At 45.4% G+C, this 21,395-nt stretch overlaps 1 protein-coding gene across 6 annotated transcripts in view; it reads right to left on the bottom strand.

Moving 5' to 3' along the window:
- Positions 1-21,395, bottom strand: part of LOC147701399 (beta-1,4-galactosyltransferase 3-like) — a 243,792-nt gene that overhangs the window by 128,836 nt on the left and 93,561 nt on the right. For all 6 annotated transcript variants that reach the window (XM_086930078.1, XM_086930079.1, XM_086930076.1 and 3 more), the window contains exon 4: positions 14,048-14,235. In XM_086930078.1, the coding sequence (XP_086786204.1) occupies positions 14,048-14,235 (188 nt within the window). The remainder of the gene's footprint in view (positions 1-14,047; positions 14,236-21,395) is intronic.

The following is a 21,395-nucleotide window of genomic DNA, read 5'->3' as shown; positions in this document are numbered from 1 at the left end:
ACGATTGCTTATTTTGAAACGCCTGTCATTCAATATACAACTTCTAAAATACTGTACCCACGAGTATTGCAAGTGCAATATCGTCACTCAAAATACGTTATTCTTTGTAAATACAGTTGGCGATTCGAACCCCTGCTTTTCAATATTTAACAAAAGAGGTTCGTGATTACCGTGCTCCTGACACTTGAGCCACGGAAACATACGCGTAAGGCACAATCCTTCGTGCATATAACTTTGTTAACGAAGGATTTAGGCCCAGATCTTTGTACTGGGGTGAATGTAAGACATTGTTCTGCATTCTGTCCATCAACTGTGTTCTTTGCAATTTTCACCCCGAGTGGGCTGGGTATGCTCAGATGTGAGTCCCAGGCTCTCCACATCACTGGAGTCAAGCTATCCAGGCTGAAGAAGGCTGATAGCCAGAAACCGGTCCTTGGATGCTTGATTCTGGTCTAGGAAAGACATGGCTTGGTAGTTCGGGCTGGACTGTTCCCATGAGGCACAGGGTCAAGGCTGATTTGCACATAGCCATTGTCTGACCTAGGGTGGTGTGGAGTGCAAAAAACGATGGATTTAGGCCCAGATCTTTGTACTGGGGTGAATGTAAGACATTGTTCTGCATTCTGTCCATCAACTGTGTTCTTTGCAATTTTCACCCCGAGTGGGCTGGGTATGCTCAGACGTGAGTCCCAGGCTCTCCTCATCACTGGAGTCAAGCTATCCAGGCTGAAGAAGGCTGATAGCCAGAAACCGGTCCTTGGATGCTTGATTCCGGTCTAGGAAAGACATGGCTTGGTAGTTCGGGCTGGACTGTTCCCATGAGGCACAGGGTCAAGGCTGATTTGCACATAGCCATTGTCTGACCTAGGGTGGTGTGGAGTGCAAAAAACGAAGGATTTAGGCCCAGATCTTTGTACTGGGGTGAATGTAAGACATTGTTCTGCATTCTGTCCATCAACTGTGTTCTTTGCTATATAACTTTGTTCACAGCCCAAGTGGGCATTCAGTCAATTTCATAAGTTACTAATTGAATATGAATTTGGTTTGAGCCCACTTGGGCAGACTATGTTTATGAGCCCGGTAAGAGTCACCATGAACTAGGAGGCATAAATATGTGACTAATAAGTCCAATACCAATTGTATTACGCAAAGTGGAATCCTCTATTAAAGAAAGTAAAGCGCAGACATTTTTGCGGGATAAGGGTAATTATGAGCGAGGCCAGATTTACATATTTGCCAAAAAATTTGAAAATATGAGAAGACAAAAAATGAATGCCAGCGCTAGAACAGCATATGAAATGCAGTTGAGCCCGAGCAGCGTACAAAGCTCTGAAGTAAAAACAACAGCAGATGAAGGGCCAAGTTGAATTCCCAATAAGAAGGTACCATCAATTTTGGATGAATTTGGTTTTTTACATGAAGAGCGGAGGTTCAACCTCCACCAACGTCCCATGACAAATTATGCAGGTCCACAAAAAGGAGGAGGCAGAGGCGCAAAGGTTCAAAGCAATGGTAACATAGAAGGCAAAACCACAAGAAACAAATGAAGGAATAAATATGGAAATGAGGCATCAATTAATAATCTCCCTAAAATCCCCTTATCTGAAGATGAAAAGAAATTTTAAAATTGGGACTTTCTTTCCGCCCAACATCGGAATTTAACTATGTGGAAGCCAAAGTAGATACTTTTAAATACACGGGAATGCTCTAATTAAAGAAAAATTTTGCGTTAAATCAAATCAAAGCAAAATCAAGCACAAGGAGCAATTTGTCTGGAACACACAATGAATTTAATACTCTACAAGTCAGTGACATGGATCTCCTATTAGAGATAAATCAACTTGCAACTGATGAAGTAAGTGGAGGAACAGACGAAATGGAACCAAGTTTAGAAGATGTCAATCAACTGGCGATAGAAGGAGTAGTTTCTTACCTGTAACTCCAGTTCTGTAGTAGGGGTATCTCTGTTATAGTCCTAATCTAGTGACTAGTCCCGCTCATGAGCGGGGACCCCGGAGCAATCAAAAATAATCTCTTAAGCTGTCTTTTTTGTACAGTCCTGCATAGACACTTAAGAGAGAATTTAAAGACAAATAATGCAGCCTATACCTGCTAGGCTACACTGTCCAGTACTTCAACTAGATATTCCACCAATACCATATTCAGCACAGCCTGCCAAGTTTCCTTCCTAGAGAAACTTCCCCTTTTACCAAGAAAGCCTCTGGAATGATAGAGAGGAAGGGGTGGACAGACAAGTCCAATAGGCTGCCATTATGTGGCTCAAAAATGTAAATGTAAATGTACAGGAGTTTATATAGCGCAAATCACCGAGCGGTTTCTAAGCGCTTGCTTAGGGAACCCCTCCTGGTATTCCCCTGTGAGATAACCCCGGCAGGGTATCCACAAGGTGAAAGCCAGGCATCCCGCCACGAGGGGCCGTTGTGGAGATTAAGCAAGCTATTGCCCAGAGTCGCCGAGTGTGAGCCAGTGAATCGAGTAGGCACCGGAGCGAGAATTGTCGAGTCCATGGACATTTTTAGGACGCAAGACCCCGCCGAGCCGGGAATTGAACCCTGGTCCCGGGCTGACCACTGCTTCCAGGTCTGTCTCCTCTAACCAGTGAGCCACACTTCTCCACTACCATGCCTTTAAGAAAACTTTCTAGTACTCTCAGTATCCCTGAAAGCACAGCAGGTTCCCTCCAATTTCAGTTCTTTTTGGAGGCGTATAAAGGTAGACCTGGTGTTTTTTCAGGTAATTCTGAGTCCTCATTTATGAAATATGCCTGCCTTATTTGATAAATGTCCTGAGTGCTCTAGGAAGAAGGCCAAGTCCGATCCACACGAGGTGTGTATCCTGTGTCTCCCTTCTGCACATGTTCCTGAGGAGTGTGAGATCTGCCAGACTTTCTCCTCCAGGACCCTGAAGGAAAGACCGAAGATCAGGCTCCAAGGACTGGAGAAAGAAGACAGCAATGTCAAGGTGGGTCTGGGCATGCTGGAACTGCTTCATCTGCCCCTGCTGAGGCCTCAGGGGGGCTCCCCAGTGAGAAGAAGGCCAGAGAACGCCACCGGTCTCCGTCGATAGCCTCGACGTCGGCGTCGAGAGGAGTGACCACAGTCTGTTCCCCGGCGAGAGAGGTCAAGCCGGCGCTCACCGCCGAAGAAGAGATCATCGACGCCGAGTATCAGACTTCGAGTCGTAGAGCTTCGAAGTCACTGCGATCTTAGACGTCGAGAAGGAGAACTCTGACGTCGAGCCTAGCAGGTATAGGCTGCATTATTTGTCTTTAAATTCTCTCTTAAGTGTCTATGCAGAACTGCACAAAAAGACAGCTTAAGAGATTATTTTTCATTGCTTCGGGGTACCCGCATATGAGCGGGACTATTCACTAGATTATGACTATACACAGAGATCCCCTACTACAGAACAAGGGTTTGACATTGGGGATAGTGAGACGAGTTTTAGAATGAGATCACGCTTGCTTCCTATGACTACGAGAGACTCTGTAGATGTCTTTAATGATTTACAGATTAATGATTTAAAAAGTCTTGAGAAATGTACCAGTGTAATGCATAAAAAAAGTCTAAGCAGCAAAAATAGTTTAAGGCCATGTAGGAGAGTAGAGTCTGCTTCCTATGGTCACCCCCACTTTTTGCTGTGATTCTCTGGTTTTTCGCATTTAATGTGGCTGTGGGCCTGGTAATTAGACCCACATCCCAGCTGTTCTCTCTCTAAATGGATACCATGCACTTTAGGTGCATACCAGATTGGTTACTGGGTCACTCTTGTGAGCCCCTGTATAGTGTTCCATAGGTACCTAGGGCATAGGTGTACCCTAGGCCTACCAGGGGCTGCAGCATGTATTGTGCCACCCCTGGTTTGCCTTCCAAACTGACACCACAGGTCTGTTCACACAGCCTGGGTAAGGTGGTGTAATCACCCCTTAATTAGATATAGTATACCTATATCTACCTTTACATATAGACACATATACACCTATAAGTCACTCCTATGGTAGACCTCGACAATCCTGGAGGCAGAGTGCTTGGTGGTTTTATGGGAGAGGGTGCCCTAGCATGAGCTGAGCCCCTCTGCAGCTTTCGGAAGCATCTCCTTATAGCTGGTCTATGATATAGCCATACCATATACTCTTAAGTGCATTATAATCCTTTAAAGTTAATGCAAACTTTCATTTGGCTTTATCAAAACATGTCTTGTAAGGTGTCAAACACTTTGGAATACTACCACCCCCCCGCCAATTCTGGCAGCGGGGGTAGCATTCCCCCCTTCTAGAGGGAAAAGACATGTATGTTACAGCTTTACCCGGTTAAACAGTCTCAGCATCACAAAATGGATCCTGCTGCCACAGACACGAGTCTGACCACCTGGTGCTGGGGAAAACTCCAGCAAGGGCGGCCTGGACAATAGGTTTTCTGTCCAGGAAGGTGCCAGCACCTCCCCAGACAGGGGTTATGTGTACTGGGGCAGGGAGGGCTGCATTCAGTGAATGCATCTAGACATTGCCTGGGGCACACAAGGGGCTCCATGCATAGCCCGGGTCAAACCAGTTGCTGGGGCACTCCAGCCCCAGCTCTGGCACGAAACTGGACAAAGGGAAAGGGGTGTAACCACCCCCTTCTCTTCTCAGGTCCACCCATAGGAGGGACCTACGCAGGTAATCCAGCCCCCATTCTTAGTATAAGTATAGGAGCTGTGCCCCCAGGACTTTAGATTAACCTGGAAGGAAACTTTGATACCGAACTCTTGGAACCTTCGACATTCTATTCTGACTGGAAGACGGAAGACATCTCCCTTGTGGTCAAGGAGTGACCACCCTGTGCAAACAGGCACCACCAGTAACTTGCCAATCTGCTTTGTCGACGCTCCCGCCGGAAACCCGAAGACTCAGCGACACAGGAACTGGACTCTCAGACTTCTCTAACTCCGACCCACATCCACAGCAAAGCCGAGACCTGTGGCGGACACGAGAGACGTGGGACCAGACACCCTGGACATCCTGCATTTTGCTAACTGCTCGACGACCGAGGTACCCTCGCAGTTGTGCATTGGGATACGAGAAACCCCAGACCCGAGCGCCATTTGCGCCAAAGCTCAGCCCTCCACGAGTGACACGTGGGGCCTGCTCTTGCATTTCAGCTCGACACGTCTTCCCGGTTCCTTGACTGTTGGCTAGTGAGCCCCCTGAAGACTTTTCTTTTTAACTAAACTGCATTGCTGGTTGCTCTAGGCATGTTCCAGCTTCCTTTCAAAGAAGAAGCACCACAACCATGCTGGTCTGCAACAGAGCCAATTACGTCACCCTGTGTGGGTTGCGGTTGCCAAGGCTTGTTGGGTCCAATTCGGATACCGACTCCGCAGTCAACTAGATCCATCGTGGGACAGCTCGTATCCAGCTCCTGGTCATCGTCGATGCCTCCTGGACCTCGTGGCTGAAGAGACAAGCTCACCTTCAAGCACGTGACATTGCCTGGTTCCTTCCTGTTCAGAAGAGGGGGTGGTGATGAACAGAGTGTCTGAATTAAGCAGACCACTCTTACCCAGTCCAAAGATCAGGGCTTGATCCATCACCGTTATTTATCTCACTGCACCATCCCAGCTCAGAACCTGGCTATATGCAAATCAGTCTGTCCCTTTTCTGAATCATTTTTGTCCACCATAAGCGTGGAAGGGTATACTCAGATGTGAGTCCCAAGCTCATTGCACCAGGATTCAAGCAAGCCGGGCCGAAGACGGCTGAAATGCCAGAAACCGGTCCCCGGTAGCTTGTTTCCTTCCCAGTATAAGAATTGGCTTGGTAGTTTGGTCTGCCCTGTTCCCATGACGCACTGGGCCAGGGTCAGACTAATTTGCATATAGCCAAGTTCTGAGCTGGGATGGTGCAGGGAGCTAAAAAACGGTGATGGATCAAGCCCTGATCTTTGGACTGGGTAAGAGTGGTCTGCTTAATTCAGACACTCTGTTCATCACCACCCCGTTTTCTGGTTCCTTCCTGGTCACTGGCTAGTGACCCAGACTCTGCCCCCTCTGCTTTCAGGTTCTTCACTTCACCGATCCATCCTTGAATCCACCCGGACACTTTTCCTCTGGTCGCCTGCAGCACTTCTTTGCAGCTCTCCATAGAAAATGATGACGAAACCAAACACCAATAGGCACCTATGCACCCGGCTTCCCTGGGTGAGGTAACGCGAGTACTTCGGTGATCCTGTGGGTCTTGACTCTCGAAGTGTCCTAGTCTAAAGGGGTTTTATCGTAGTCCATTCAGAGGTGTCCTTAAACAGTAACTTTGTAACTTCTTCGTTTCCCATTATAAGTCAATGGTAACTCGCAACTGTGTTTAGACACTGCACGCGTCTCCCGTGGTCCTCCTACTTCCTAACCTTTGGTTGTTTAGTGTATCCCCAATGATTCTACAGGCCCTAGGCTTGCTGACTAACTCTCACGTGGTTCTTATACCACTTCTTTAGTATATGGTTTGTGAGGCCCCTAGGGCAGAACTGTATTTGTGCGACTTATCGTATGCTAATTGAGTAACTTGTGATGTACTTCGATATCTGCAGAGGGGTTGTGTTTAGCATAAATACATATGTATTTGATATATACCTTGTGTGATGTCCTTTCATTTGATATTCAAGGGATTATAATTGGTAAAACAGCTTGCTTCACATGCTCTCTGAAGTCTTAGCCTAAGATTGTTGGTCCATGCTACCACTAGGATAGCTTGTCTATAAGGTTGACTTTACAACCACCATCAAAAAGGGTCGATTAGACTAGTGCAAGGTGCCCACTAGAATAGTGGACATCATATGCCAGGCTAACTTCTAACATTGGTGTGCTGCGGATGGGATAAGAGCTTGCTGTTTTGCCATATAATCTTGAAATATCATTTGAAAGATCACATTAAGGTACCTGTAGGTACATATAAATCAAGTTCTTATAATACATAAGCTCTACTGAACTTAGCAGTTGTAGGTGGTAAGGGCCTAGCACAACCTGACTACAACTCCTAGAGGTTCTAGTAGGAAACCATTTAGTGTAGGTAGGTGCACACCACACCTCACTACAAAATGTCCTTGGAAGCAGGCCCTAGTGGACCTCCTCAAGAAGAAACCCAGAGGGTGCCTAAGTATGACTCATTCAATTTTCAAGAACTGAGAAGCCTGTGTGCAGTCAGAAAGTTTAGACAAGGACAGAGTCCAACCTTTAACCACCTGGTAGATATCTTAGTAGCTCATGAAGAGAATGCATCAGACCCAGGTAACCATGGTAGTGGGGAGGGAGGCCATCTTTCAGCAGAGGAAAATTCCACTGGAGATGATCCCTTGGTCTCTGATGAGGATGATGACCAGGATGCAGCTGATAAAGCTCCACTGGGTAACCTAGGACTATCTGGAGGTGGAGAGGGCCATGGGAGGCCCCCTTCCACTCACCCCAGTAGGCCTAACACAGGAAACAGAAGGCACAGATCCCACTCCAGTGTTTCTGATCATTCTGATTCCTCAGTAGGGTCCAGTGCCTCTGCTGTGAGGAGGATGACTTCCCCTCGGAGGAGAGAGCACAAAGCTAGGATGAAGGAAGTCAAGCTTAGGATCAAGAGGCAAAAAGTTGCCCTTGCAAAAGAGACCCTGACTCTTGAAAGAGAAAAGGTTGTGTGGGCTAGAGCCCACTGGTGGCAGCATAGTACCTAGAGATAGGGAAAGGTCTCATGACCATAGAAACCTGAAGATTGTCCCTCCCTATCAGGTTGGGGATTGTGAGAGTGCGCCATCTTTCTTGCCATGGTATGCCCCCACTTTTGTTTCTGAACTGCTGATGTGCTTTGACTAGGTGTGCCCAGGGTCCCTAAAAAGAAAAACTATGCTGAAACAAAATACCCAATTGGCATCTCTGGCCACCTGTCAGCCCCTAGTAAATGGTACACTAGGTACCCAGGGCATGGTGATCAGAGAAGACCCCTGAGGGCTGCAGCACTTATTGTGCCACCCTCAGGGGCCCTGTACCCTGGCACCCACACACTGCCTTTGCAGGCTGAGTGCCTAAGTACAGAACTAAAACAAGAGTCGACCTGGCACACATCCCTGTGTTCAAAAAGATACTGGGATGCACACCATTCTTTTCTGAAATCATACATTTTTGTCCTCAGATCATCAAAGAGTGCATGCTCACTGGTACAGTGCCTTGCCCTTGTGGCACACAAGTGATAAACCATAGTATATGGGGCGACATTACGCCCCAAAACCAGTGGCCCAGCTTAATTTGAAAATATCCAACGTTTTAAGTTTGTCCGTGTTTTCCCAAATACTCAATACTTTGTTCATCTTTATATGTTTAACCATCTTCAAATCACACATGAATTGGTTTTTCTTCGTTGGTTTTGGAGGATGACAAATGTATTAATATGCATGGCACAGAAAAATAGTACCAATATTACATTGTTTTTTTACACAGTTTTTCAAATAATTAATATGCATTATTGCATACGTTATAAGCGAGCATAAATGATGTAATATTTCACTTGTAGCTACCCCTGAGGAAGGACTCACGCAGTCCGAAATGCATGGAGTTTGAATAAAGAATATGCCTTGGACGAATTATGCGTTGGTCGTGTTTTTGATAGAGGTCTCCGGATGGTCACATCAGAACATATGAAACTTGGAAAATTGCATGATTCTTCATTTGTGGATTGAAGGTGGTTAAACATATAAAGATGAACAAAGTATTGAGTATTTGGGAAAACACGGACAAACTTCAAACGGATATTTTCGAATTAAGCTGAGCCACTGGTTATGGGGCGTAATGTCGCCCCTAATACCATGACACATCCCTGTGTGCCATACCCACAGAACCCACTGCCCTGGCATACTTCAGTCACCCCTCTAGCTGGGTACCCTATGCCAGAGTTGAGGGCACGGGTGCTTGAGCCCTGTGCCCCTACAGTACCCAGGGCCATTCCTGGGCATTGTAAGTACAGTGATGCCATTTAAGAGTATATGGCGCTCGGAGGTTGTCATTACAAACTTTACAGCACCATAATGTACATAATGTTATGTACCGTGGGACTCCCACTCCGACGACAGGGAATATTTAAGCATGTGAATCTATGAAAGACACCCCAATACTGAAGAACTAGATGATATGGCTGTCTTTAGCACCACTTGGGAAGATCAACTGATCCACCTGAAGAATGTTTTGGAGGCCCTGCAAAAGGCAGGCCTAACTATCGAGGCTACCAAGTGCCAGATACGGCAGAGCAAAGTTGTATACCTGGGCCACCTTGTAAGTGGAGGTCAGGTTCAACCATTGGAGAGCAAGATCCAGGCCATAAAGGACTGGACTGCTCCAACCACCCAGACACAGCTCAGAGCTTACTTGGGCCGGACTGGGTACTACAGGACATTTGTCAAGGGGTATGGTTCCATAGTGACACCCCTTAATGACTTAACTTCCAAGAAAATGCCAAAGAAAGTTCAGTGGACAGTAAGCTGTCAAAAGGCATTAGATGACCTGAAGCAGGCCATGTGCACTGCTCTTATTCTGCAAAGTCTAGACGACTCCAAAGAATTCATTATTTAGATTAGGCATATACGCATTTAATAACCAAAGCAGTTATGTCAGAATTAAAACAGAAGTTATGACTAACAGTCACAGCAGGTATAACTCGCAGCTGCAGCACTGGTAGGATGAATGTTTAATCACGCATGATGAATTTGTGTTCCTTAAGGTAAATAATCCTGCGGTGTCGGTATTTTATTTAATCCTGAAAGTGCACAAAGATTTTAAAAATCCGCCTGGTCGGCCAATTATTTCGGCAATAGGCAGTGCTTTAGAAAATACATCGAAATTTATTGATGCTTTTCAGTGCCATTTGGTGAAATTTACCTTCATATATACGTGACACTTTCACACCTTGCGCCGTTCACGCTGACCACAATTGTCACTTGCGTCGCCACCTTATGTGTCACTTGCACATACTTAGCACCAAGTCCAATTCGGGTTGTTTTGTTTTTCATTCATGTACAGTGCTGCTACAACTGTGTTTCTTACTTTTCGTTAACTATACGATGCCATGAGCACGGTTTAAAACAAATTGAGTCTCCTGGTTTTCGTTCAAGAAATGCTTTTCGCATACATGTCTAAATGTCTCTACAGTAATACCAGTTGGGATATTGTTTGTTTATTCTGATCTTCTACCCAGATCCCAACGTGGTTTATGGGTCATACTCCTGTAGTATTTTACTACACGAGTATTAGGCACAAGGACGGTCTCAACGCCATAAAACATTTTCTAGGAAACATGCCAATTTCATTATGGTCGCACACGCAAATGCTCATTTCTATGACTAAAACTTGTTTACAAAATAACTTTTTTTCTCTTTAAAGGGGAAGTCTCATCAAACCTGCGAACTGCGATGGGCACCTGCTTTGCCCCCAGCTACGCTAATTTGCATATGGGCTGGTGAGAGGAGCAGGTGGTCCGGAAGCAGTATTGTGAAATATGGCAAAATAACATTCTTCACTGGAGTTGTTTTATAGATTACTTATTCATTGTATGCAGGGGTGCCATTGAAACAGCTCAGTAATTTATAAAAGATCTTCAAGTAAATGACCTCAATATGAAATTCACCAGTACCATCAGTGACAAATCAATTAACTTTCTATATCTAACAGTATACGTAAGTAAAGGAAAACTAGTAACAAAACTTTATCGGAAACCTACAGCAGGTAATACGTTGCTTCACGCAACTAGCTTCCAGCCTAACAATTTAGTGAGAAGTATACCGTATGGTGAATGCCTACGCACTATAAGAAACTGTAGTGAGCCAGAAGTCTTTGAGAGAGAACTATCAACTTTGCAAGCACATTTTAGATCTGCAGGCTACGATGATGGATGTATACAATCGGCAATCCACAAAGTCAGAAAAAAAAACGAGAGGAAATACTGTTTAAACAGAATCCAACTGAACATGCTAAAGCAGGTGAGACCCCCCAAATTAGTGTAGAATGATAACAACATATAACAACAAGCTTGGGCAGGTTAGAAATATCTTAACCAAAGATTGGCACATAATTCAACAGGACCCTATTTTGGGAAAACTAGTGCCAAGGAGACCTTTAGTTACATTTCATAAGGCTAAATCATTCAAACAGATGTGGGTTAGTAACATGGTGCAAAATTCCAACATGGTAAAACCCAAAGCTACATGGCTGCAACAGAAGGAAGGCTTCCTTAAATATATGAAATGCAAAGCCTGTAGGCATGGTAAGAATACAAGCACATACACCCCAGGGTTATCTCAAAAACAAAGAAAAATAAAGGGATACTATGATTGTAAGACCGATTATGCGATATATGTGCTTGAATGCCCATGCAAGCTTAAGTATGTGGGGATTACTATTCTGACTGTTCATAAAAGAGTGCTACAGCACCTCAGAGCAATTACAAATGGTGACAAAACATATCCAGTAGTGCGCCATATTTAGAAATTCCACAATAAGAACGAACAAGGCTGGTCATATTTTGTCATTGATTCTATCCCTCCTTTGATCGGAGGAAGAGATAGAAGAAAATTGGAATCGTGCTCTATTGTAGAATTAGATACACGAGTTCCGAATGGATTAAATATGGAGGAGGATTTATATGCACACCTTTAATAACTTCCCCCAAAAGTTTGACGAATAGCCAAAACTGTATGAAGTAAGAAACTCCTTCTGATTCTCGGTTTTAATTAAATTTTAGTTTTTGTCAACACTTGCACTTTTGTTTAGTTTACACGTAATTTTGACACAATGCATAATTGTTGAGAACCATGGTTTTGAATTTGGGTTTGCCCACTTGGGCATGACATCAACTATATTGTCGGATGAACAGTTTCTTATTTGAGTCTCAGTTTAATATGTGGACTTTAGCCCACTGGGGCAGTATACACTAATTATGGTAAATTATGTCAAGGAGATGTGACAAATTTAAATGAACACAATCACTTGTGCGATTCAAATAAGGGAGCGTGTGTGAATGTTAATTGAATTGTAGAAGAATTATATTTTCTCTTAACATAATTAAGTAGTGCGGAATGTAGATACAAACTCTTAAGTTAACGCAAAATGCAGAAATTAAGGGTTTGTCAAAGATGAAATTGTCAATGAAAGAAAGTTAGTGTTTATCATGTTTATTTTTTTATTTTATTGACCGCAAAATAAATTATAATAGTGCGGCAAAAAAGAAGAAAGTTAACATTTGTTTTGATGAATGTATCTGCAAAACTACGAGTCTTTACTATGGCAATGTGTCTGTAGTTTACCATGTGATATGTCACATGCACAAAATTTAAAAATGGTTGATTTTGGCATTAACGTTGGTGGTGAACAAGCCTGCTGGTTCAGGCAAAACGCCTCTAATCAGCCGACAAATAAAACCTGTTATTTGTCACAACATGGCGTTGTCAATCCTTTTTTGAAGATGAGTGTTTGGATATATGTAGGTATATGCATATAATTTGTAATTGCTCTGGGGTACCCGTACGTGGGCAGGACTATTTAGTGCTTAGGACTATTGAGGAGTATACCCCGGAAGAGAACTTTGTGCAACGCTGAGGACAGTTCTCGATGGGAGTCTGCTGCATCACCCTAAGGACACTGTCTACCAGAAAGCTGAAGAGAGACAGGCGATCCTGAAGAAGGCCTAGGCTCTGGTGGCTCATAAGTCGATGGAGGATCGGTCTCTAGAAGATGTCATCCCAAAGAAAAAGTAATGAAGGCTGCTCATTCCAAATCTGGTTGAGTTCAAACAGAATGCATTGAGTTTGGTGCCCTGGCCGTGCAGGTCTGAACCAGATGACAGAGATAAAAAATACTTCATGTAGTTGATGCCCATGTGCATTGCCAGGAAAGGAAGGAGTCAATCGATATCTTGTGACTCGAAAAACATCTGAAGAAAAACAAATTACGAACTTCTGAACCCAACATTAGATGGCCGTAGTATGTAGAACATGTGCATCTACAGCAGAACATGTTACACACAGTTATTTACCGGAAACTGCAGTACTCCAACATAGATGAACATGCTTTAATCCTTCTCAGCTGCTGAGCTGGGGAATCCCATGGTAATTCGTAAATAGCAGAGGAAAACTAAACCGAGCCTTTAGGATAAACATTCACTTTTAAAGCATAACAACTTAATTTAAAACTTCAGCAAATGGCGAAACAGAAAAATGAACATCACCCTCTCCAGAGACCACCATACATAAGATTTTGTAACACAAGTGTTAAAAGATGTTGCTTGAAAGGGAGCCTTTTTCAGGGAGGAATGTGGGTTGCATGTTAATCTAGGAGATATACCAACACATGAAAGCTATAGCTGTAGGTAAACAACTTGTGTTCTATTGTCCAAAAAAAGAGGCACTTTGTATTATTTGCCTACTACATCACCACCAAAAAAATACATAAGAAACTGCAGAACAGAAATCAAAAAATTACAACCTGGGCAGTTTTTTTATTCTTTTTTAAAGAGGCCCAAACAGTGTAAAACTGTTACCAGGGTCCTCTGTGGCTGAGTGGTTAAGGGAGGGGATGGAACTTGGCTGGAGTGAAGCAATATACGTACTGCAGATCTTAAAAGGGGCGGTGTACCTTTGCACAACACTCTGCAAAAAAAAAAAAAAAAAAAAAGGATGGCTGCATAATTTTTCGATTTTTCAGTGCTCTGGGATGCAGCTGAACCAACAGTAATTTATTATTCCGCAGGTTATTATAAATTGAGGATCCCGTCACTGAGAACAAAGCTTCTGGTCACATTGTTTAAAACAACTAACGAGCAAACTGCACAAACTTACAGAAGTAGTTTTCTCTATAAAATGATTCTCAAAAGCTCCCAAAATTCTCGCTCAGTTTCACCAGCTTGGAGACCATTTTATGAGAGATCAGATTTGTTTTGCTAACTGTTCTTGAAATGGGATGAAACTGTGCAGGCTAAACCGGAGTAGTCATTAAAATATTTTACATTTAGATAAATAAATAGAAAACAATTTACTTGTATAAAAATTTGTCCATGGCAATAGAAGCATGCTTGGGAAACTTATCGCATGTGTAGATATTGCGGTCATCCTCTGGAATAAGGTCTACGTCATGGAAGAACATACAATCCCAGTCTTCCTCCTTCATTGCTTCTTTGAAGCCCACGTTCAGCAACTTTGCTCTATTGAATGTGTAATTCCCAGCCTGTGGAGTTGAGCAGATTTCGAAAAAAAATCACAGTCTCAGAAAGTTTGAGTTTAAAGCAGTATTTTTATGCACAGCTAAATACAACACGGTTCAAAGTTTTAAATGTATTCTTTACAGAATAAATTTACAGATGAGTTATTAAAACACCAAGTAAAATGAAAATGAAGTTCCCAGCCTCAATACAATATAATCATACTTTTATTAGTCGAAATATGCACAAAAACACTCGACCTAAATGTGTACAGCAGAAACTATAGAACACATTCAAATATTAGCTGTATCCACTGTACGTAAGCTTTAAACACATCAGGTAATGTTTGTACGGAAGGGATGTGTGTTCATCCAGATTTATGCTCGGCCTACTCATCCAATATCTCAAACTCCAAAGCCAGCCCTTTGAATTCTATGTCAGAACTGGAGGCGAGGATTATGCCTTCTCTTTGCTTTATTTGAAAAGCAGCACATTAAATATTTAACAAAGACTACATTTCCCAGGAAAAATCACATAGTAACATCCAATCAAGTCAGGATAACGGTGTCCACTCAGGGGCCTCCTAGCACAACATAGTCCTTCGTTAGTGTTCCTTCGTCCTCTTTCTTCGCTGATACGCAGCCAGATAAGTACCCTTCAGACTTTGTTCTCTGTTTGGTGTTATTTTTCACTGTTAATGTACTCGATTTTATATTGTATTGGCTACGATTGTGTTAATGACATTGTTGAGACTGGTGCACATTTTGCGCTTGATCCGTGTTTCTTTAAGAACAAATGTAGGATTTTACTTGCACGTCCCTGTGTTCGGCGTCGCTTGGCGCGTTATTTTTTTTACCTTGGAAGCCGCCACAGAAAAGGCTTTCCGTTCCTATGCCTTAAATTGCTGGTGTCTACCTCAGAGATGTGGCCATCCCACCGCTAGCAGGCATGGGAGGCAGCAGAGAGTGAGGCGCCCTGCTTGAACTCTTATCGCAGTTCAAGCACCGCACGCGCATTCTGGAGCCTCTGGCCTGAGGGAGACGCCAGACGTTGGGTCTGTAGGCGGCGAGAAGCTCTCGCATTAGCGGCCGACCAACGTGTTGTTATCCACGCTCTGTTCCTTCCTCAGATAAAGTACACGGGGAACAGAGTCTGTATTATTGCAGTAGCGAACGCACTGATTGGGTCTGTATCGGGCCTGAAGGCCTTGTTGGGGACATTTCCAAGGCCAGTTCCCTGGTCAAAGAGTCAATCTTGTACCGTTTACACCCCTCTACCAGCATACCAAGTCCCCTGGGGCTAGTACCCCATTTAAATTGTGGCGAATCCGCCCCTTATTTTTGAGCTGCCACCCAGCTCTGACATACTTTAGGCCCGATTCACCGCCTGGTGGATTACCACCCAGTGACATTGTCTCGCATTCCTTCATAAATCAGAGCTATTGAGTATTATGAGGATTATCAGGAGGAGGAAGATTCTCTGATTTGCCGTGTGTTGGGGGGTGGAGGGGGGGGGGGGGGGGGGAAGGGGGGAACACCTTCTATGAGGCGGTTGACACTTCGATTTACCGGGCGGTTGATGAGGCCATAACTCCTTTAAAAGATAGACTCTCCCGCCAGATATCACAGGCATTTGACAGACTCGCGCACCACTTGACCGCACCCCCTCCAGCCCCAGAGCCTGTGGGCACAGGAGATCCTGGTGCGCCGCCACTTCAGTGGCCCCGGTACTCCGAGATGGACCTGGATGCATTCTGCACAGCTCGAACAAGCCTTTTTAAACAGTCTGCCCTACCTTCGGGGAACCCCCCCTGCTTCTCTGCCAGTCACCCCCAACACTGAACCGGCTGCAGCAGGAGATGCAGACTCCAATCTGGGCCCCTCTAGACCCTGGCTCCCGTCCTTCTTAAACTACTCAGAGCACGTCAGACATGCTTGACCCCAACTATATCGTCCTCCCACGCTCTTCAGAGTGGGCCCCAGCTGATAAGGTTGCCTCTTACGTTGCAGGGTACATCCGTAGTCCGCTGCAAAAGAAGGCCCGCATAGTTTACGTGGAGAATATCCCCGCCCATCGATAGAGGCGAAAGTGGCCCTTACCCCAGAAATTTACCCCTACATGGCCACTCTTCTGCATAAATTTATCATGGACACTAAAAAAGGGATCAACAGATCTTGGAGGGCATGTCAGGATAAGCTGCTGGATGCCCTCAGCCCCATTACAAAAATCCTTGACATGGCAGAGGAAGCCAAGGAGTCAAGCCCCATAATTTCCCCGGAAATGTTGTCAGAATGGGCCCAGAGGGCCTTACTATTTTTGGGCAACGCGAATTGCGCCCTTTCCATCGAGCCCCGCCCTCCCTCCTTATCAAGATAGACCCAAAATTAGCGGGGATCTGGCGGACTCGGAGGCAGGCACCATTGCCCAGGGAGGTCTATTTGCCCAACATTTCGTAAAAGCGCTCGAAAGTTTGTTAACACTTTTATGTCGTTGGACAAGGCCCAGTTCACGAGACCGGCCGAGGCAGGGGCCACTCGGCCGCTCACCAACCCCATCAGAACTCACAAAGAGACTCCAGACAATACCAGCACCAGTCCCGCTTCGGGAACTTTTATCCAACGAGCGGGCACCGCAGCAAGGGTAGAGATTTCAGAGGAGGAGCGTCCACCTCAAGCCCCGGTGAGTGTTCTCCATTTTTCCCCCAATTAAAAATAGGGGGGAGGGTGTCAAATTTTTCCCAGGCTTGGTTGTCCATCACGCGAGACGCTTGGGAGCTGCAGATAGTGCAGGGGTTTCATATAGAATATATGGGGAATCTGGTCCAACGGGCCACACCGTGTCCCATTCAGTTCTCTACCCAAGACGCCACCCTGGTCAACGAGGAAGTCACATCCCTCCTCAACAAGGGCGCCATCTCCCTATCTGCCCCTCACCCCAGGGGGTTCCTAAGCAATTTAGTTTGTCAACAAGACCGATTGCGGTCTAAAACCAGTTATTAACTTAATGTGAGGAGGGACTCACCGGTGTATCCCCCTGGGCAGAGGCTCCCCGTGTTATGCCTGGAACTGGAAGGGTTTGTGACGGTCGAAGAACTCCAATACCAGAGGAAACCAATGCATGCCGCTTTCCCGTCTCTCTGCAGAGAGCAGTCGGCAAGAACCCGGAAGTGGGCGGGCGTGACACAGGAAGTGATTGGGCGAGGCCGATGAAAAGGGAGGACCACGAGGAGGACAGCGTTCAAGCGTGTGGAGCGGGAACCGGAGAGAGGACATCGGAAGGAGAGGCAGAGGAGAAGAATCCCGATATCAACGCGATGGAACCGAGGAGAGAAGACACCCTGGATGCAGAACCGGACGAGCCCTGGTGCGAGGAGTGGTGGAGTCCTCCGGAGGATGCTGAAGAGCGGCCGCAACTCAGGGAGAGTTGCAGCAGAGCCGGTGAGTGAGGGCATCCCACGGGAACTGGGGGAAGGTGGGGTGCATAAGGGTTGTATGTGTATGTAATGTAAATGTATAGGCATTTATATAGCGCACTACTTACCCGGAGGGTTCCAAGGCGCTTCGACCGCTGCGAAACCCTTCCTGGCTTCCCTGAGAGATGGTCTCTTAATGGGTATCTCCAGGGTGAGACCAGGCATCCCCGGCGGTCTGGTGGGGCCATTAGTGAAGATGAGGCAAGCTAATGCCCAGAGTTGCCGAGTGTGATCGCTGATCAGAGTGGGCACCGAGGCGAGAGAATTATCGAGTCCGCTGACCCTGGTCCAGAAACCTGCCACGCCGGGAATCGAACCCTGGTCCCGGGCCGTCCTCTGCTCTCGGGTCTGCCGCCTCTAACCACTGAGCTTCGTTGAGCTTGAGTGTAAGACGCTGGTTGGGCATTGTGCAGTCCTGGGTGGGGGAAGAATCACCAAGCAGCCTAAGCATTTACCCGTGAACCAGAAGCCCTAGACAAAGAGGTTCGAGTTGTAATATAATTGATATCCTGACGAGTGATATTACATAAAGGATTTGCATAGTATTTGAAGTGCACCAAGAGATAAAATCTGGTTGTTATCGGTAAGAAGTTTTGTTTTCCCGCACAAGTCCGTCCCCAAGCACAAAACTCTTTCACGATCCCTATATTCTAAGAGGCTATATTCTGTTCCAAGTTTCTTAACACTTCACGGTGTGGTGACTGGATAACCTTTTGAGAAACTTTAGAACCTGTGTTCTGACGGCTCCTTTTTTCCTCTTTTATGAGCCTCCGGGGAAATCCCTTGGACTCCAAAGACGAGGAGCAGGAAACATCGCCCTCGACACCACCAGTAGAAGAGGAACCCGAAGAACAATATTTTGACTCACGAACATTTGTTACTCCTGAAAATAAATCTCACTATTTGCAAATACATACAGCCTCCTCGTCTGTATATCAAACCTGCGCTACCACAAGTTGTGTCAGAAGTGGGATTGAAAGGCACTATGGAGGCTGCCCTTGCAAAAATGGCGGAAAACCAGGAACATTTTGGAAAAGTAATAGAACGCTTCCTGACTGTAGTGGAAGAGGACCGTGGGAAAGTACAAGTCCTTTCTGGGCAAAGCCAAACTCATGTTGCGGCAATGGATAAACTCACAGAAGCTTTAGGACACCAGAGAGGTCCTACCACCCTACCCTCGGTAGTGTTACAACGTTATGTAAGTGGGGAAGATCTGGATTATTTCTTTACTAACTTCGAAAGAATGGCGACTGCAGCATCTTGGCCTGATGAAGTGGGATTAATATCTAGGAACTCTTTTGTTCGGGGACTTGCAGGCGGCCTATCAGGCTGAAACAGTCCAAGGAGGGGTTTCCTATGCAGAGATAAAAAGATGCATTATGGAACGATTTCGGGTTGACAATGAATCCTATCAACAGAAATTTCGACAGATGAAAGAAGGTCCACAAGAGACACCCCAGGCTTTATACTTTAGTGCAAAAGACATGGCGACCGCTGGTTAAACCAGCTACAACCGACAAGGACGGAATTATGGGAAAAATCTATTTAGAACAATACTTATCCTCTCTACATCCGCCTATTCAAAAATGGGTGCGTCAACAGGCCAATCTTACTCTAGAGACTGCGGTAGAAATCGCCAGCGCTTGTAGCCAAGCCCAAGAACTTCAGAAAGGGCGGGACGACTTTCCAGGGAAACCAGGAGGACCGGTACCTCATCGTCCTCCCCGACCCCCAGCGATTAAGAAGTCAGAACCCTGGACCATTGTGCCGGGACCCTCGATCCGTAGATCCCCGATGGGACCACAGTGTTTCCAATGTGGCGGAATCGGATGCATTGCTCGTTTTTGCCCACAAAAAGAGGAACCAATGGAAATCGGGATGGCTCGTAATTATTATTGTTCTCCTTTGGAAAACCGCCTTATCATTGCACTGTTTCCGGGAACAGACAACAAGTAACCGCCCTGGAAGACACAGGATGCCTACATAGTGTAGTTCGTCCTGAAGATTTGGGCTATCGATGGTGCTGTCGCTATACGATGTGTACATGGGGATACTAAACCATATCCCACCGCCCAAGTGAGAATACAACACCCCAGAGATACTGGACCTACCCTAACGGTGGGTTTGATACCCTGGTTGCCCGAACAAACTACTCTTGGGAACGATTATCCAAAGTTGTCACAGCTGTTGAATGATAAACCTACACAAGAGGAAGAATGGTGGTCCACCGCACCGTTTGCACAAGACGAAGAAAAAGAATGGCCAGTCACCAAAGCACGAAAGATTAGAAGACAAAGGAGAGCAGAAAAAGCGAAGAACCCAGTGGTGCTACCAGTGTTGCAGGACGAGAACCCCTGGGAAACGGATAGAAGTTTCCATTCAGCGCAACGAGAGGCCCCGTTTTGCAAGAAGCATGGAACAAAGCCATAGAAGATGAGGATCCCCAACATGTAGGTCCTTATTTTTTTTTAAGAAGAACGGGCTGTTGTACAGGAAAGGAAACCCCACACAAAAAGCACAATTATTGGTCCCTGGCTCTTTTAGAGAAGAGAAAGTGTTGTTTTTAGCCCATAGCCACTTATTAGGAGGACATTTTGGGGCTGATAAGACAGAGAAACAGATCCTGGACCACTTTAATTGGCCTGGGATATATCAACAAGTGAAGAAATACTGTAGAGAATGTCCAGTGTGTCAGCGACACAGTAGATATCACCCGCCCAGGGTACTCCAACAACCCCTCCCTATTATAGGTGAGCCTTTCCATAGAATAGGCATGGACATAATAGGGCCTCTGTTACCTTCCCGTAGCGGATGTAGATGTGTCCTTGTTATGGTAGACTATGCCACGCATTTTCCAGAAGCCATACCCCTACGCAGGCCTGATGCCTCAAACATCGCTAAAGCCATGATCACAGTCTTTTCAAGGGTGGGGTTTCCAAAAGAAATCCTAACTGATCAAGGGACACCTTTTGTGTCCCAATTGATGAAACAGGTGTGCACTCAGTTAGGAGTCAAACAAATCTGGACGTCTGCTTATCATCCACAGACGGTTGGATTAGTTGAAAGATATAATGCCACTATAAAGACCACCTTAAAGAAACTCCTAGCTTTATAGGCCAGGAAATAGGAAGATATGTTAACCTTGGCCCTATTTGCTATTAGATGCAAAGAACAGAAGAGTACAGGGTAGTCCCCTTTTGAATTGTTGTATGGCAATAAACCACGCATCTTATTAGAGATGGCTCAAGAAAGATGGGAAATCGAACCCCATTATTCCAAACCCCTCACGGAGTATGTCTCTAACATATGCACACACTTGGGACAGATTAGGGCTATTGTCGGGAATAACCTTGAGGAAGCACAGATGGCCCAAAAGACAGTATGATAAAGTAACCAAAGAGAGGACCTTCCAAGTAGGGGAGTCAGTATTGCTTATGATGGCTTTATAAGACCATAAGTTGTTGGGACAGTGGCAGGGTCCCTATACTATAGTCAAACAGGTTACCCCTGTAACTTATCGTATCGAAACGGATCCGATCAGACATACATCCCACGTATACCACATTAACCTATTGAAAAAATTGGAGGGTCCTGTTCCGACCGAAGTGAGCATGGCGAAGGTACAACCGGCCCTAATCGATCAATGCATAGATTCTGACTTGCCTTATTCCCTACGAGATAACCTATCCCAGGTTTTACAGCCCCTACAGGATA

This window comes from Lissotriton vulgaris, chromosome 7 (genome assembly GCF_964263255.1).
Source record: "Lissotriton vulgaris chromosome 7, aLisVul1.2, whole genome shotgun sequence".
Lineage (NCBI taxonomy): Eukaryota > Metazoa > Chordata > Amphibia > Caudata > Salamandridae > Lissotriton > Lissotriton vulgaris.
This window is presented reverse-complemented; position numbering and strand designations above follow the sequence as displayed.